The 18685-nt window shown below is 41.6% G+C and overlaps 1 protein-coding gene across 1 annotated transcript in view; it reads left to right on the plus strand.

Moving 5' to 3' along the window:
- Positions 1 to 18685, plus strand: part of GPR158 (G protein-coupled receptor 158) — a 318874-nt gene that overhangs the window by 165098 nt on the left and 135091 nt on the right. The window contains exon 4 of the mRNA XM_089693782.1: positions 16590 to 16807. Within this exon, the coding sequence (XP_089549908.1) occupies positions 16590 to 16807 (218 nt within the window). The remainder of the gene's footprint in view (positions 1 to 16589; positions 16808 to 18685) is intronic.

The raw sequence follows: 18685 nt of genomic DNA on the forward strand, positions 1-18685 counted from the left end.
ATCTCTCCACAGGTGTTCAATGGGATTTAGATCTGGGCTCATTGCTGGCCACTTCAGAACTCTCCAGCGCTTCTTTGCCATCCATTTCTGAGTGCTTTTTGACGTATGTTTGGGGTCATTGTCCTGCTGGAAGACCCAGGATCTTGGACGCAAACCCAGCTTTCTGACACTGGGCCCTACAGTGCGACCCAAAATCCTTTGGTAATCCTCAGATTTCATGATGCCTTGCACACAGTCAAGGCACCCAGTGCCAGAGGCAGCAAAACAACCCCAAAACATCATTGAACCTCCACCATATTTTACCGTAGGTACTGTGTTTTGTTCTTTGTAGGCCTCATTCCGTTTTCGGTAAACAGTAGAATGATGTGCTTTACCGAAAAGCTCTATCTTGGTCTCATCTGTCCACAAGACGTTTTCCCAGAAGGCTTTTGGCTTACTCAAGTACATTTTGGCAAACTGTAGTCTTGCTTTTTTATGTCTCTGTGTCAGCAGTGGGGTCCTCCTGGGTCTCCTGCCATAGCGTTTCATTTCATTTAAATGTCGACGGATAGTTCGCGCTGACACTGATGCTCCCTGAGCCTGCAGGACAGCTTGAATGTCTTTGGAACATGTTTGGGGCTGCTTATCCACCATCCGGACTATTCTGCGTTGCAATCTTTCATCAATTTTCCTCATCCGTCCACGACCAGGGAGATTAGCTACAGTGCCATGGGTTGCAAACTTCTTGATAATGTTGCGCACTGTGGACAAAGGCAAATCTAGTTCTCTGGAGATGGACTTGTAACCTTGAGATTGTTGATATTTTGCCACAATTTTGGTTCTCAGGTCCTCAGACAGTTCTCGTCTCCTCTTTCTGTTGTCCATGCTTAGTGTGGCACAGACAGACACACAATGCAAAGGTTAAGTGAACGTCTCTCCTTTTTATCTGCTTTCAGGTGTGATTTCTATATTGCCCACACCTGTTACTTGCCCCAGGTGAGTTTACAGGAGCATCACATGCTTGTAACATTCTTATTTATCCGCAGTTGTGAAAGGGTGCCAATACTTTTGTCCAGCCCATTTTTGGAGGTTTGTGTGACATTATGTCGAATTTGCTTTCTTTCCTCCCTTTTTTTGTTTTGTCCCAATACACACAAAGGGAATAAACATGTGTATAGCAAAACATGTGTTAATGCAATACGTTTCGTGAGAAATACATGATTTCCTGGAGAAATATCAAGGGTGCCAACAATTTCGGCCATGACTGTATATAAATAAATATATATATATATATATATATATATGCCATTCGTATTCATGCTTGTATATTGGTATACTTATATTTAAGTTTTTTTCCAGATCTGTGCAGCTGTGAGCTTGCTACCAGCTTTAAGAGCCGTTGAAGGGCTGTCCGGTAGAAGTAATTGTTTTACGGGGCTCTCAGAGTGACTATGCAAAACAGAATCCCTGATTACAGCAGGAGATACTCGGGGAACATTCATTCTCCAATCCCTCCTACAAATAATGACCCCAGAAGTGATGTGTATTACGTTGCTTCCGGGGTCACAACTGTCATTTCTTGGCTACTGTAGCCAAGGCTGTGACTATTCCAACACGATCTGTGTTGTAATGTTTGCATTGGAGGACAGGGGAGACATTGGGGGTCTAATAGACCCCCGGTGTCTCTATAAAGTGGACTTGTCACCTACCCATGCTATCACAAAGGGGGCTAACAAGCCCTCTATGTGATGGCAATAAAGTAAAAAATGTATACGTTTGGGGGTTTACAGTAATTTCTAGCAAAAAATGCAGATTTTAACGTGTGCAAAAAAATTATATAATCGCCCGTGTAGACATGTGGTTAATCTATTTTAGATATTTAAAAAAAATATCTATACAGGCTATCAAAGCTACTCAAGGTTATATTGCTTTGAATTATATGCCTCCTAGTTGATGTTAACATTTTCCTGTGTCAAGCTTATATAAACGTATATTTTTGAATACCTAATGGAGGAACAACTTTTATGTGCATCAATGTGAAAATAAATATTGATGCAGGCTAGTGCATTGTAAAACATCTTATTCATTCATTCTTTTTAAAAACTTTTTTAAGCTCTGATGAAGGATAGCCTTCTGAACCTCAAATATGCATTGGATTTCCAATTACTTATAGTCCTCATTCACACGGGACGTTTTTACAGCAGCTGTTTTTGGCTTTTGATGTTTTTTCTACAGTCCGTAAACTCCCCAGCATGTTATCCTATGTGTCCATGCACACATAAACTGTAATCAGCGTTTGATGACAGGGACGTTTTTTGGCTGGAAAAAAACCCCAGGACTAGTGGGTTTCTAGAGGAGTTTTTTAGCTGTAAAAATGCTCTAACTCTGAAAAACGCAGCAAAATGCTGTAAACGCCACAAACTGGTGTTTTTTTTACTTTTTTGGAACAAAAATGCTAAAACTGCAAACGTGGAAAAACGCCACTAAATGCTAATGCAAAAAAGCTAAAAAAAGCTGGAAAACTCACATTTTTAATGTGACTTTACACAGCTAACCTTACCAGCGTTATCAAAACACCCCGTGTGCATGGAGCCTTAATACAAAATCAAATATGGACTTTTTCATCTGGTTTTGCGCTTTCCTCCATATAGCTAGACTTGATCTGAGATGTGAACCATTTACGGCCCTTGTCTTTTGGAGAGCCACCTAAAGGGAATTTCCAGACAAAGTATACTGTACAACTTGGATACTTATTTAAACACAGATATTCACAGGCCCAACCTCAATTTCTCTGTTTTTTTTATCCTTTTCAAGGTTGCACAGTAATTTTCTAGAGGTTTACAACTTTATAAATATAACTTAAAATATACTTCCACTGTTGCAGCCAAATAAAAAAAAACAAAACTATATATTATTTATGTGTTCCTGTTCACACAAAACACAATATAGCAGGAGTATACTAAGGACTGCAAGCTATTCTGAACAATTTCAAAGTTAAATTGGAAGGGGACAAGGTGGGGACTGACTCAATTTCCTTTCATTACCATACAATGCAGAACTCAAGCCCTAAGATCTTAAACCCTTTGTTAGGACAGACAGTGTTACAATCTAGCTTACAACTGATAATGAGATCTGCCAGCACAGTAAAAACAGGGTAATTATAGCAAATCTTACTTTCATAGCCCCCTTTTTAACCTTAAATAGAAGGAGAAAACTATACCACTTAATCAGGTATACCTTGTTACCCAGTGTGGTCTTCTGCTGCTGTAGCCCTTATTCTTCAAGGTTTTTTACGTGTTGAGCATTCAGAGATGGTATTCTGCATGCCTTGGTTGTAACGAGTGGCTATTTGAGTTACTGTTACCTTTCTATCATCTCAAACCAGTCTACCCATTCTCCTCTGACCTCTGACATCAACAAGGAATTTTCATCCACACAACTGCCACTCACTGGATATTTTCTCTTTTTTGGACCATTCTCTGTAAACCCTAGAGATGGTTGTGTGTGAAAATCCCAGTAGATCAGCAGTTTGTGAAATACTCAGACCAGCCCATCTGGCACCAACAACCATGCCGGATTGAACATGAGCAAGTCGTCTTCACCACGTTTAGATGCCTAAATGCATTGAGTTGCTGCCGTGTGATTGGCTGATTAGCAATTTGTGTTGCCAAGCAATTGAATAGGTATACCTAATAAAGTAGGTACATTATTAACATATATCAAATATAAAATAGGTGTGGAAAAAGGGAGGATGTACCCTGCTCAAACCCGTCCCGAGGTGAGAACACTGTAATGCCAATGGCCTCAGCCATTGATCCGGCCATGCTCTGATGCATTTTGCCCCATCCTTAGGGGGCTTAGTCACAGACCCTTTGTGACAGCCCCCTATGGGCGGGGTGAAACGCGTCAGTGTGTGTGGCCAGATCAACAGCTGAGGCCATTGGCATTACAGCATTCTCACAGGACTCCTCGGGATGGGTTTGAGTAGCGTCCATCCTCCCTTTTTGCACACTGCCTGGTTCGTGGAATTACTCAGGATGCCGCTTCCCTCTTCGTTTCTGGCGGGGTGATTGCATTTTATCCAGCCTTGAACCGCTCCAAAAGCTTGCTACAAATATAAAATAGGTGTTATCTCAATATGGCTGCAATAGTTGAAATACACTTCAAAGTGAAACCATTGTCAGGGAAAGAATTACCAGTAAGCCTATACAGTATAATATTAGGCTACCAGAACATGATTTTATTTTTGGATAGATATACCAGAAGTTCTTGTTCTGAATTTTAAAAATAAATCCCCAGCAACTGCAATCAGCGCCATGTGGGAAGGTTCCCTACATTTAATTGTACTGTATGCAGTGGATAGCTGTGTTCATAAGACTGTTGTTAGAAATGCTAATAAACCTTTTCTGTCGTACATTTAATAGTAAAAAACAGACAGTTATTGTAATGGAACCGACCCCAGACTGTGCTTGGGTACTTCCATTAGACTACCACTTCCCTGTCCGAACACCAACAACAGACACCACAGCAGACCATACAAGACTTGTTAATTTGAGATACAAGATATATACACTCAAGGAGACAATCCCCCCTCCCTGCATAATGACACAGGGCAGGGCAATCTACATTTAGTAACAAGAGACACACCAACAGACAGTTCCATCAGGAGGGAGAGCTGCTGGAGACACCCCCCACCAAGCCAATACACATAAACACATACATCCCATAATAGCTTGCTACCAAGCCAGACACACAATAGAACAATGGGATGCAACCACCTAACATCAAACAATCAACAACCCCCCACCCCAATATTAGAACAGATCACTGTGTACCCCTAACAGGCACAGGGTGACTTACATATAATAGGGATATGGGGAGCTGAGACAGGGGTCTCCCCACCTCTCCAAAGTGAGCTGGGTTCCATATGCCCCCCACCCAAAGTGACAGTTATAGCTGAGTGATCTGAAAGTTAAAGGAAAGTTACAGTTGGAGTATGTTTTTTTAATGATTCAGCAACAATATAACATCCGGTTATCCAGTATTAATGCTTTGCAGTTATAGACACCTAAAGTTGTATTAAACCCCATAACAACACTGTAATATATTGCAGCTTACCAATTCTTAGATGTGGTGGCTGCATTAGTTATCTTTTCTAGGCTTTTCCCCTCTGTTTTCACCTGGTGATCTGGCCAGTAACACAGCCTCTGTATTAGGCCTCGCACTCAGGAAGTTTTTGCAGCCACTTTTAGGGACGTCAGGCTTTTTTTTTTACTGCTTCCAAATGGCCCTCCATGTTATCCTATGTGTCCATGCACACATAGACTTTTAGAAGCTTTTAGTAGCAGTAGCATTTACCAGCAGGAAAAAAAAAAACAGGGCCAGCGCGTCCAGGAGCAGCAGTGTTTTGGCAAAAAAAAAAAGCTTGATGCAGCTAAACGTGCCTAAATGCGTCTAAACGCCAGACGCATTTAGCGCTTGAGCATTAATTCATTTCCATGGCCAGAATAAATGATCATTCTGGCCAATTAAATGAATTAACGCCCAAGTGCTTGACACTAGTAAACGCGCCTAAATGCTTGTAAAAGCGCTAGATACTTTTACAAGCATCAGGCATTCTTTCTGCAAAAACGCTGCTGCCGGGAGGACAACTTCTAGGAGAGTATTTTTTAACATCCTGTGTGCATGAGGCCTTAGAGTACCTCTACTCTGGATGAAGGAGCGCAGGGAGCCCAGCAGGGAACAGTATTATTATTTTGAGAGGAGTGGGGGGTGTTAAATGTACTAGCAGATTTAAATACGCTAACACGTTGAAACCAAACTTCAACTCACACTGCAGTAACATTTTTATTTTGTTTGGGATACAGTTTTTACATTTATAAACAAAAGCTCATTGTAAGCACCCCTGTCAGTGTTAAATTGTTTGTCTCATCCTTGTAACTGATACATTTGCAAGAGAGCTTGTTGTTTTAAAAAACAACAGACTTACTGGCTGGATCACAGATGAAAATAGATGAAAGAAAGCCTAAAAAGGAAAACTAATGCAGTCCTCACAGCAAAACATTGGTAAGCTGCAACCTTTTGGCTTTAATACCACTTTAAGTTTATTTTCCTAATGAACGTTAGGAAATATTACATTTACCCTGCAAAAGGCAACAAATAGAAACTGATATTTCATGTACATTACAAACATTATGGGGATTATTTGTGACTTCCACGTGAATCCTATCACACGCCAGTTCTGGACCCAAAATCAGAAATACATGGTGGATCCTGACGCCGCAGAGCTGTAATCACAGGTATTTTTAGGTTTATTGAAAAACAAATGAAGCAATAACTCTAAAAGCGCTGGAGAAGTCTTTTAAGCCACAGCTCGGCGGTAATTCACCAGCACCAATAAAACAAATTACTTGCATGCAACCTGCATGAAATAAATTAGAATGACAATACAGCTGTACCCTGTAATTACATGATTAGGTCCTCGATTTGCGCTTGTTCTTTTCATTGTTATGTGGAATTTAGTAAAGGTTAATGTTGTTAATGGCAGTCAAAACTTATCGCTTTTTTCACATAATAGCGTTACTTGCTTCACTACACCCGGAGTAGTTATTAAGGAACTCGTGGCTAGTAATTTCCTTAAATAAAGGTTGTACATTATAAAGATTATGGAGGCTTGGGTTAAAGTGAAATCAGGATTTACAATGGAATAGATGTCATCCTTTGAAAGGTAGAAGTGGTAAAAATGATAAATCAAAGTGAAGCGTGCCCAGCAACTTTACGACATTTACAAGGGAGGAATCTTTAAAACCTCTATACTATAAGAAAGGGTGTGGTTGAAGACTACGTCTGTGTCTGACCCTCAATATTGTTGATACATGAAAATAGATACATCGGGTGGTGGGGATTTTGTAGGGCATTAAAGCAAACAAACGCAAAATAATTTAAAAAAAATCTTACAAAACTTTCATTTGATACTAGGTTAAAATCTTGAATTCAGGCCAAGAAATTCTAGTGTACCCTGCATATAAAGTATTGTTATTATACAGGATTTATATAGCGCCAACAGTTTGCTCAGCACTTTATAATATAACAGGAGATAATACAGCAACAATACAGTTCAATACAAGAGGGATAGGAGGGCCTTGCTCCTTGGAGCTTACAATCTAGGAGGGAGGGGCTAGTGGTACAAAAGGTAATAACTGTGGGGGATGGACTGTAGAAGATTCCATTATTAGCTGAGGGCAGGATAGGCTTTCCTGAAGAGATAGGTTTTCAGAGATCGCCTAAAAGTGAGCAGAGTAGGCGATAGTCTGATAAATTGGGGTAGAGAGTTCCAGAGGATGGGGGAAGCTCTGGAGAAGTCCTGGAGATGAGCATGGAAGGAGGAGACAAGGGAGCTAGAGAGCAGGAGGTGGTGCGAGGAGCGGAGAGTATGGTTTGGGTGATATTTGGAGACAAGATTGGTGGTGTAATTTGGGGCAGAGTTATAAATGGCTTTATATGTTATTGTTAATGTTTTGAATTTTATTCATTGGGCAACGGGAAGCCAGTTGAGGTAGGCCAATGAGAAGGGAGTTACAATAGTCAAGGAGAGAGATAACCAGGGAGTGAATAAGTTGCTTAGTAGTTTCTGAGGTTAAGAACAGCCGTATCTTGGAGTCATAAGTCCATCTAGACTGTACCCAGTAAATTCTAGTGTTGCAATTCTCCCAGTTCAGAAAGACATTTAGTATGTTTACAGCAAATAGTTTCCTGTCCAGATATCTGACGCGTTTCAAGGCTTGCTCTTCCTCAGGAGAAACAGATGGACAAAATTTTGCAGTCAGCAGTAAATGCAAAAACTATATTAGGGAATGGCCTGTTATGTTAAAACAATGGTATTTCATGTGCTTCATCTGACAGAGGAAGGTGAGGAAATTCAGCCAGACAAATGCAGAGATCCGTAAGGCACTTAAACAAGTTCTACAGTGGCCCATCCAGTGGCATGGCCAACCGCCACTCCCAGGTCAGAATACAGAAGCTACCCTTAAAACCCAAATGCAGCTTAAATAAACAAAAAAACGGAAAAATCAGCACATGGAACATAATTTAGTCATTAGGATGTGTCCCTTGTGTTGATTCCTCTTCTTTTAGGTAAACTCCTCCTCTGACCATGCACCCTGCCCCAGTTGACATAATCCTCTGGTGTAGCAGTGGTTAATAGGACTAAGGGGCTGTCAAGAGTGCCTGACTATGCCTGCCCTTTCTGCCCAGCTCCTCCATTCATAGAAGCTATACTGCAGGTTCCAGCTATACTGGAAACCGATCTATGAATGGAGGATGGACCAGATGATTGATAGCTCTGTCCCTCATGTTCCATTCATGGAAGCTGAGGTATGGCTACTGTGAATAGATTATCTCAGTGGAAAAGGGTGGGCATAGTCAGGTATAATTGCTCTTGATAAGTGCCTGTGACAGCCCCTAAACTTTGTTAATCCCTGACGAACTTTAAGATTATGAGAATGGGGGGCATGGACAGAGGAGGATTTCAGCAAATTGAAGAGGCTTAAGGGACACCTCCTACTGATTGTAAGTTATGTCCCTTCTGATGATTTTTATGTTTTGTTTTTTTTTTTCATTTTGGCTGCACTTAGGCTTTAAAGCTGAATTCCTGGTATGGTCGTTTTTGCATAGTTACAATGGTCCAGCATGAACCAATGTAAGAATGTATATGCCATTCCTGTGGGATCCCCATGGAAGATGGAAATCCATGAAGTAGGCAACACTACTACAGTATTCTTCATTAAATTCCAGATCCCATGCCGAGCAGCTGTCCTTTTGAATTGTGAACACAAGGCGCCATTCAGGGAACACTTTGCATTTTATCAATGAATGCAATGTGCTCTGGTTGAACAAGGGGGAGAGGTGGTGATGTCACCATTTCTATTTCATCCAATCAGAGAACATTTTACATTTATTGAGAAAATGGAAAGTGCTCTCTGAATGGTGCCCATGTTGAGAAGGTGACCTCCTGCATTCGGTGACCAGTAGAGCAGCTGTTCAACGCTGGAACCAGAAGCTAGTGGCAATCCATGTGACAATGGTGCCTACCACAATGATTTCTAGCTTCCGTAGGTATCCCACAGATTTGGCACATATATATTCACATAACGTGGACCAATGTAACTATGTAAAAATTACCATGCCTAGGATTTAGCTTGGAAATAATTTTTTGGACTGCTAAAAATGATTATACCTACAGCTGCTAGTACATTAGTGTTCTCAATAACTTGTAGAAAGTTTTTTAAATAAAATAGGGCAATACCCCATCTCCGCAAAATTATTTTCAAATAATTTTGAAATCAAGTTAATAATAATAACATAGAAAATAGATAATAAAAATTGTGTTCTCCCAATATTACAATGTAGCCATCTAATTACTGGAGCAAAGGAGACTGAGTAAATGCCCCCTCCTGCCTAGAGCAGAGTAGCGATATAATTCCTCCAGATTGCACCTCTCAGCCTGTGCACAGTCACTTGACGGCTTTATAATCATAAGGATTGGGCCTCATGCACAGGGGCATATGAATTTATTCTCCAAATATGTTTCATTTTTTTCTGCATACGTATGTACATTTATGGGCAAATGGCATTGAGCATTCTACTGGACAGAATATTAATTTATTCTGGCAAGTAGAATAAATTTGCGCTCACATGTACACATTTATGTGCGAACTTGCGTAAATTGTGCTTGTAAGCTCTTCTCCAAATGCAGCTTTGGTGCTTTTTCATGCCTCTAAACCAGGATTTCTCAACCTTTTTACCTTGGAGAAACCCTTGGCAAAAAGGTTTGAGATCTTGTGGAACCCTGGAAACAATTTTCAGATTTACAGCTCAAGGAACATTGGTGTGATCAGCGAGCTGTTGATATAACAACAATTATTTCTTTAAAATAGCATGAAATAATAGAATAAATATTGAAACTTACTTCCTTAATATCAGAAGGGGCACAGTACAGGGGGGTCCCCAGGGTACAGCACAGAGTGGTTACCAGAGCGCAGCACAGGGAGGGTCACCAGAGTACAGCACAGAGGGGTCGCCAGGGCACAGCACAGAAGAGTCAACAAGGCACAATACAGAGGGGTCATCAGGGCACAGTACAGAGGGGTCATCAGGGCACAGCACAGAGGGGTCACCAGGGCACAGCACAGAGGGGTCACCAGGGCACAGCACAGAGGGGTCACCAAGGCACAGCACAGGAGGTCACTAGGGCACAGCACAGGAGGTCACCATGGCACAGCACAGAGGGGTCACCAGGGCACAGCACAGAGGGGTCGCCAGGGCACAGCACAGAGGTGTCACCAAGGCACAGTACAGAGGGGTCATCAGGGCACAGCACAGGGGGTCACTAGGGCACAGCACAGGGGGTCACCAGGGCACAGCACAGAGGGGTCACCAGGGCACAGCACAGAGGGGTCACCAGGGCACAGCACAGGAGGTAACTAGGGCACAGCATAGGGGGTCACCAGGGCACAGCACAGAGGGGTCACCAGGGCACAGCACAGAGGGGTCACCAGGGCACAGCACAGAGGGGTCATCAGGGCACAGCACAGGAGGTAACTAGGGCACAGCATAGGGGGTCACCAGGGCACAGCACAGAGGGGTCACTAGACTAGGGCACAGCATCCACCACAGTGGAAACCCTGGGGACTTCTTGTGGACATACATGTAAAAAATACAATTGATTTTATTAGTACCAAGCAGTGTACTTGTTAATTGTCAGGTGAAAAGAAGCACATGTATGTATCATCTGACTTTTTTTTGTAGCATGCTGGTAAACCTCTACAGTTGTAAAAGTAATCATATGTGAATCTTGGCTGCTAACATGAATAAATAGTCCTGATAGTCTCATTTTTCTTCTTTATTCTAAAAGAGTGTATTTATATACCACACCAAAGTACTTGGCTTATTGCTCTGCATTCTAAATGGTTAGCACTTCAGCCTGACAGTACTTAGGTCTTGGTTCGAATCCTAACCACGGCACCACCTGGAGTTTGCATGTTCTGCCTGTGCCTGCATGGGTTTCCTCCGGGTACTCCGGTTTCCTCCAACACTCCAAAGACATGCTGTTAGGTTAGTTGGCTCCTGTCTAAATTGTCCCTAGTATGTGTATGTATGAATGTAAGTTAGGGACTTTAGATTGTACACCCCTTGAGGGTTAGGGACTAATGTGAATGTACAATATACAGTCAGGTCCATAAATATTGGGACATCGACACAATTCTAACATTTTTGGCTCTATACACCACCACAATGGATTTAAAATGAAACAAACAAGATGTGCTTTAACTGCAGACTGTTAGCTTTAATTTGAGGGTATTTACATCCAAATCAGGTGAACGGTGTAGGAATTACAACAGTTTGCATATGTGCCTCCCACTTGTTAAGAGACCAAAAGTAATGGGACAATTGGCTTCTCAGCTGTTCCATGGCCAGGTGTGTGTTATTCCCTCATTATCCCAATTACAATGAGCAGATAAAAGGTCCAGAGTTAATTTCAAGTGTGCTATTTGCATTTGGAATCTGTTGCTGTCAACTCTCAAGTTGAGATCCAAAGAGCTGTCGCTATCAGTGAAGCAAGCCATCATCAGGCTGAAAAAACAAAACAAACCCATCAGAGAGATAGCAAAAACATTAAGCGTGGCCAAAACAACTGTTTGGAACATTCTTAAAAAGAAGGAACGCACCGGTGAGCTCAGCAACACCAAAAGACCCGGAAGACCACGGAAAACAACTGTGGTGGATGACCGAAGAGTTCTTTCCCTGGTGAAGAAAACACCCTTCACAACAGTTGGCCAGATCAAGAACACTCTCCAGGAGGTATGTGTATGTGTGTCAAAGTCAACAATCAAGAGAAGACTTCACCAGAGTGAATACAGAGGGTTCACCACAAGATGTAAACCATTGGTGAGCCTCAAAAACAGGAAGGCCAGATTAGAGTTTGCCAAACGACATCTAAAAAGGCCTTCACAGTTCTGGAACAACATTCTATGGACATATGAGACCAAGATCAACTTGTACCAGAGTGATGGGAAGAGAAGAGTATGGAGAAGGAAAGGAACTGCTCATGATCCTAAGCATACCACCTCATCAGTGAAGCATGGTGGTGGTAGTGTCATGGCGTGGGCATGTATGGCTGCCAATGGAACTGGTTCTCTTGTATTTATTGATGATGTGACTGCTGACAAAAGCAGCAGGATGAATTCTGAAGTGTTTCGGGCAATATTATCTGCTCATATTCAGCCAAATGCTTCAGAACTCATTGGACGCCGCTTCACAGTGCAGATGGACAATGACCCAAAGCAGACTGCAAAAGCAACCAAAGAGTTTTTTTAAGGGAAAGAAGTGGAATGTTATGCAATGGCCAAGTCAATCACCTGACCTGAATCCGATTGAGCATGCATTTCACTTGCTGAAGACAAAACTGAAGGGAAAATGCCCCAAGAACAAGCAGGAACTGAAGACAGTTGCAGTAGAGGCCTGGCAGAGCATCACCAGGGATGAAACCCAGCGTCTGGTGATGTCTATGCGTTCCAGACTTCAGGCTGTAATTGACTGCAAAGGATTTGCAACCAAGTATTAAAAAGTGAAAGTTTGATTTATGATTATTATTCTGTCCCATTACTTTTGGTCCCTTAACAAGTGGGAAGCACATATGCAAACTGTTGTAATTCCTACGCCGTTCACCTGATTTGGATGTAAATACCCTCAAATTAAAGCTGACAGTCTGCAGTTAAAGCACATCTTGTTTGTTTCATTTCAAATCCATTGTGGTGGTGTATAGAGCCAAAAATGTTAGAATTGTGTCGATGTCCCAATATTTATGGACCTGACTGTATATGTAAAGTTCTGCGTAAATTGACGGCGCTATATAAGTACCTGTAATAAAGAAATAAAATTTGGTTTTGCTTTGAACCTGTTTCTTCTGGCTGTATGGATATATGTGATAGATGGGTGAGTGGGCATTAACACAGAGTCACTGCACATATGTGTCCATGGGGAACAGCTTTTCTGCACCTCACTGCACACTCTCAGTAAGTAACTAAGCTGCCATGGGCATAATAGGAGCTTCTGATCATGTATCCACTGTGACAGCCAATCACCACAGTGACACGATTGGAAAGCCCATCTCCGCCTCCTGGCATTTAGATCCTTTTACTAGGCCTGGGGCGTTGATGGCAAGGATTGTTGCTGAGATTTGTGGGTATTTATATTCCCTGCCAAAAGAAAATGAACAAGCCACACATTGAAGACATTTCATCCAATGACAAAGGTCACAGCAGATCATCCGTCTGTCCTCCCGTTCCAACACGTTTCACCCATCCATTCTTAACCAGTTGAAGACTTTGGGCATGCTACACATGCCTCAAAAAAAAAGTTCATCATTATATACAGGACATGTGTAGCATGTCCAGTCCTTTTTGCCCTGCTGCCGGGACCACTATCCCAGTACACAGCAATTCAGCTCTGATTAATCCAAGCGGCATTGCTGAGTACACAGAGGAGGTTCCGACAGTTGGAGCTGTAAAAAAAAAGCAGTCTGACAATGTTTTTGTTATTTAACTTATATTTACAAATTTAACAAAAGGGCAAAATTAAAAAAAACAAACACTTTACTTCATTTGTAAATATCTTTGCAATGCTTTGTACCAGAATCATAATTTAAACGTCACTTTAACCACTTCAAGTCCGGACACTTTTACCCCCTTCCTATCCAGGCCAATTTACAGCTTTCAGTGCTATCACACTTTGACAATTGCGCGGTCGTGCAACACTGTACCCATGTGAATTTTTTTTTAGCATTTTTTTGAGACAGATAAAGCTTTATTTTGGTGGTATTTATTCACCACTGGGATTTTTATTTTATTTTGCCATATAAATGAAAAAGTCCAAAAATTTTGAAAAAAGGTGTTTTTCTTATAAAACTTTGCAAATAAATAATATTTCATCATAAATCTTGGCCAAAATTTATTCAGTTATCTTTTTAGTAAAAAAAAAAATAACCCAGATTAGTTTATAGCCAAAAATTATAATTAAAAAAGAATGTTTTAACATTTTTATTTTATTTTTTTATATTATTATTTATGGGGGTTTTTTCTACATACTGTCACCCTAGCAGTACAGTGTCACCATGGTGACACTGTACTACTTGTGGGGGGCGATGAAGATTTTTTTTTTTACACTGATTGCTTTTACACCCATAAAGGCTGTAAAAGCAATCATTTCTCCTCTCTGGCTGCATTCTTGCAGCCATTGAGAACTACTGTGTGAGCTGTGATTGGTCACAGCATGTCACATGGTACAAAGCTGTTGTGAATAGCCTTGTACCATGTGCTAATCTGAAGGCCACATGAAGTTTGGAGGTATTTAGCTATTGACTCTTCACACAGTTGGCTACTTCTGCGCATTGTGTGCTTCAGCATGTGCTGACCCCGCTCTGTCATTTTATGTGGTCTACCACTTGGTGGCTGAGTTGCTGTTCCCAGTTGCTTCCGCTTTGTTATAATATCACTAACAGTTGACCGTGGAATATTTAGTAGCAAGGAAATTTCACAGATGGACTTATTGCACAGGTGGCAGCCTATCACGGTACCACGCTTGAATTCACTGAGCTCCTGAGAGCGACCCATTCTTTCACAAATGTTTGTAGAAGCAGTCTGCATGCCTAGGTACTTGATTATATACACCTGTGGCCATGGAGGTAATTGGAACACCTGAATTCAATGATTTGGAGGGGTGCCCCAATACTTTTGGCAATATAGTGTATATGTTACCTTGTTATCTTAACTGCCTCCCGCCCGCCATATAGGGAAATGACAGGCAGGCGGTGGCGTTCTGGGAGGATGTCAGCGCGGCGCCTACCAGGGCCTGTCAGTGCTGCCTACCAGGGTCCATCAGTGCCGCCTATCAGTGCCCATCAGTGCCCTTCAGTGCCGCTTAACAGTGCCAGTTAGTGCCGTCTATCAGTTCCAGTTAGTGCCGCCTATCATTGTTGCCTGTCAGTGCCGCCTATCAGTTCCTCCTCATCAGTGCTACCTATCAGTGCCCATCAGTGCAGTCTATCAGTGCCCATCACTGCAGCCTCATTAGCGCACCTCAGCGAAGGAGAAAAATTACTTGTTTACAAAATTTTATAACAGAAACTAAGAAAAAACTTTTTTTAAAAAAGAATTTTCAGTATTTTTTAGTTTGTTTAGCAAAAAATAAAACACCCAGAGGTGATTAAATACCACCAAAACAAAGCTGTATATGTCTCAAAAAAAGATAAAAATTTTGTTTGGGTGCAGTGTTGCATGACACCGCAATTGTCATTCAAAGTGTGACAGCGCTGAAAGCTGAAAATTGGCCCGTGCAGGAAGGGGGTAAAAGTACCCAGTAGGCAAGTGGTTAAAGTGTTACTAAACCCAGGACCCTGCATTCACTATATCCGATCTCCTACAGTACACAGAACATGGAAATGTAATTATTTTAGTAAATATAAACTGCTAAATAACTTTCCTCATCAGCAGTTAGAGCAGTCTTGTGACTTCTATCAGTGTCCAGCAGAACACTGGTTAAAGCTTGTAGGAGTTTTCATTCTCCCCTGATTGTCCTATGAGCCTGCAGGATCTCTGGCCCTCTGTCTGGATAATGCTGATTGGTCCTGTGCTCATCACATGCACTCTCCCAAGAAAAAAAAAAACTTGCTAGCAATTCAAACCAAGCTGAGCATGTGCAGCTTGCGCCCAAGGCTCTGTCCTATCAGCAGATGAAATGGGGACAGTAGAAGTGAGAATCGGAGAAGACAGGATCAAACATCCTTTTTACACAATGCAGAAGATTAACCCCTTAGGTTCCACAGTGAGTATAACAAGCATGCTTTACTGCATATACAGACTGATTTTACAGTTGTGGGTTTAGTAACACTTTAAGTAATGAAAAAGTTGTCACTGAATAAACTGACCCATAGCAGAAATGTAAAAATTTCTCTGGTCCTTGGGGGTGAACAGGTGTGAGGGGGGAAGTGGTTAAGCTCTTTGTGGGTGAAGCGCATTGGTTCTGGAGATAGGATGACAAGTTTTCAACCTTTGTCGTTGGATTAAAAGTGCTTTTGTATTTCAGTGGTTTTTATTAATTTTCAAAAAGAAAAAAACATTTTGTGGTACAGAAAAGAAAAACATAGCGGAGGATTAAAAGTGCTTTTTAACATTGGGAATGTCATCTGTGTGTAGCCCGTTTATTGGTTTGCGGAGTGGGGTTGTGCTGTCGAGTGAGCAATTGACGGTAGGCAGAAGATCAAGGAGAGGAGAGTGTTTTTGAGCAACATATTTGTTATTCAATATTTATATTCACTGCCTGTATATGTCTCATCTAAACATCAGTGGTGATAAAAGTGGTGATAAAACCAGTATTGTATGTTTTGTCACTGAAAAGTCCTGTGGAATATCTAATTTTTCTTCATGTATGCATACACACACATATTCTGTATAATATATATATATATATATATACATTTACATTTTTAATGCAGGTTTAATGTGGGCCTGGTGTTGTGTTTGTGACTTATGTAACAGCTGTTTTCATTCCTATAGGGCAGAAAGTGGATAACCATTTTTCTCGAGGAGAAATATCTGAAGAGGAATATAAGTGTCTTCCCTGCAGGGAAGGTTGTTCGTACTGTACAGGGGATGCACCCTGCTATGCTCAGGAGGACAAGTATTTGCGGATCGCTGTCATCTCCTTCCAAGCCTTCTGCATGCTGCTCAACTTCATAAGCATGCTAGTGGTCTACCATTTCCGCAGAGCAAAGGTAAATACTACAGCTCCCTCTGATACTCTCCCTCTGATATTCAGCTGGGATATTGTGGCTATTGTTATCTCTGCAAATATGTCACCGCAGTGCCAGCTTATTAACCATATCAGTTGGAATTTGTACATAGGCCCAGACTTTGCTAAGTATGAACAGTCATTTTTATAAACTGCTTCTAGTACATCCGGGCAACCAGAATAATTTGTCAGCTAGCGCATAACAAATATATCTGCTGAAGGCTGGCGCGTTCTATAAATTATTTTAGGATGTAATGACAAACTTAAGTTAGAAGACTGAATGCAATTTTGTCATGACATAGAAAACGTGCTATGAAAAATGAACTTCCTTCACTGACCTGAAATAAGTATGCAACAAGTGAAGTCCTGCCTTCTGATCTGCCTTCTAGTTACAGGTCATAGCTTTCTTTCTGTCCTCTGCTGTCCTTTCAGCACCAGAAGCTGAAGCCTGTATGTATGTATAACAGCATGTGACTAAGGCTACATGGACACTGGAACTGCCATAGGCGTTATCTCTACTGGCAGCAAAAAAATGCTAAATGCGGCAAAAATGCCTGTAAACGCAGCACTTGCATTTAGCGCTTGGACGTTTGTTCATTTCATTGGCCAGAGTACTTTCCGGTGAAATGAATAAATGTCCAAGGACTAAATGTGGCTAGCGCTTAGGCGTGTTTACACACGTTGTTGCCACGTTTGGCGTTATTTTGTCCAAAACGTTCCTATCCTGTATGTGATTTGTCTGCGTTCAGGAGAGGGATGTTAAACTGCCCCTAAACTCTGCTGCTGCTAAACTCTGATAAAAGCATATGTGTGCATGGTCACATAGGCTTTTACTGAGTTGAGTTCTGGGTCTTTGACAAAAAAAGCCAAAAGCCCCTAAACTCATGTTTAGGAGCAGCAGTGTGCATGAAACCGTACGTTGTGTGTCATCACACACGGCATTAAAGTGAACCCTTTGCTTTGCCCTGCACAGATTTGCTTTAAAGTGGTTGTAAACCGCAGACATGAAATATGAACAAAGCATATCCCTCTATAGTGTGTACTTGTCTCAATTAAGAGCACCTTGTGTCATTTCTGTCTGCTACTTCATTCTTCAGCTATCAGCATAAATCTTTTCTGACAGGTTTTCCTGACACCAAGAGAAAAATGGTGACAGGAGAGGTACATCAAGCAGATTGACAGCCTCAGCTCTTTTCTGTTGAGCTGTGTGAAGGGGGGCGTGTCTCTTCTCTCCAATCAGCTCCCAGAGCTCTCTGCTGAGCTCTGAAGTGTGTAATTTCAGCTCTCTGCCTCCTTTTTTCTGACAGCTTAGACAAGCTTTATAAACTCTTTGAACAGGTTTAGAGAAGAGAAGACTGCAGATAACCAGGTACAACTTATGTAGGAGGATTTGTTTCATCTGTCACATCACTGGGTATATGTAAGGGTTTACGACCACTTTAAAGACATTGGACCAGCAAGACAACCAGGCAATGTATTTTTTCAGAAGAAGAGTTTAGCTTTGGCAGCCCACACATTTCTTTCATGACTGGTTTTCTTAAAATCCCCTACTCCAGGTTTAGCCCCTTTGAGCAGCTATACTGACCTTTTTTCAACTTGTTCAGGCCAGTCACATGAAACTTATGATCCTCTTCAGTCTTTTCCCAGTGCTGGTTGGTTCTCCAGATGCAGAGATCACTCCTGACATCACCACATCAACACCACGATGATACCACCTTTAAATTCATAAACTCTCAGCATGAATATAAAGTGAATTAGGACATTGCAGTGATGCCCTTCAGGAGTCAGACTCATGACACCCTACAGTTACAGTATGTCCTTAGTCTTTCAGGTTCAGTGATGCTGGGTGTCATTCAATCCA

The sequence above is a fragment of the Staurois parvus genome, unplaced genomic scaffold (genome assembly GCF_062004578.1).
Source record: "Staurois parvus isolate SC_StPar_1 unplaced genomic scaffold, SC_StPar_1.0 ptg000636l, whole genome shotgun sequence".
Classification (NCBI taxonomy): domain Eukaryota; kingdom Metazoa; phylum Chordata; class Amphibia; order Anura; family Ranidae; genus Staurois; species Staurois parvus.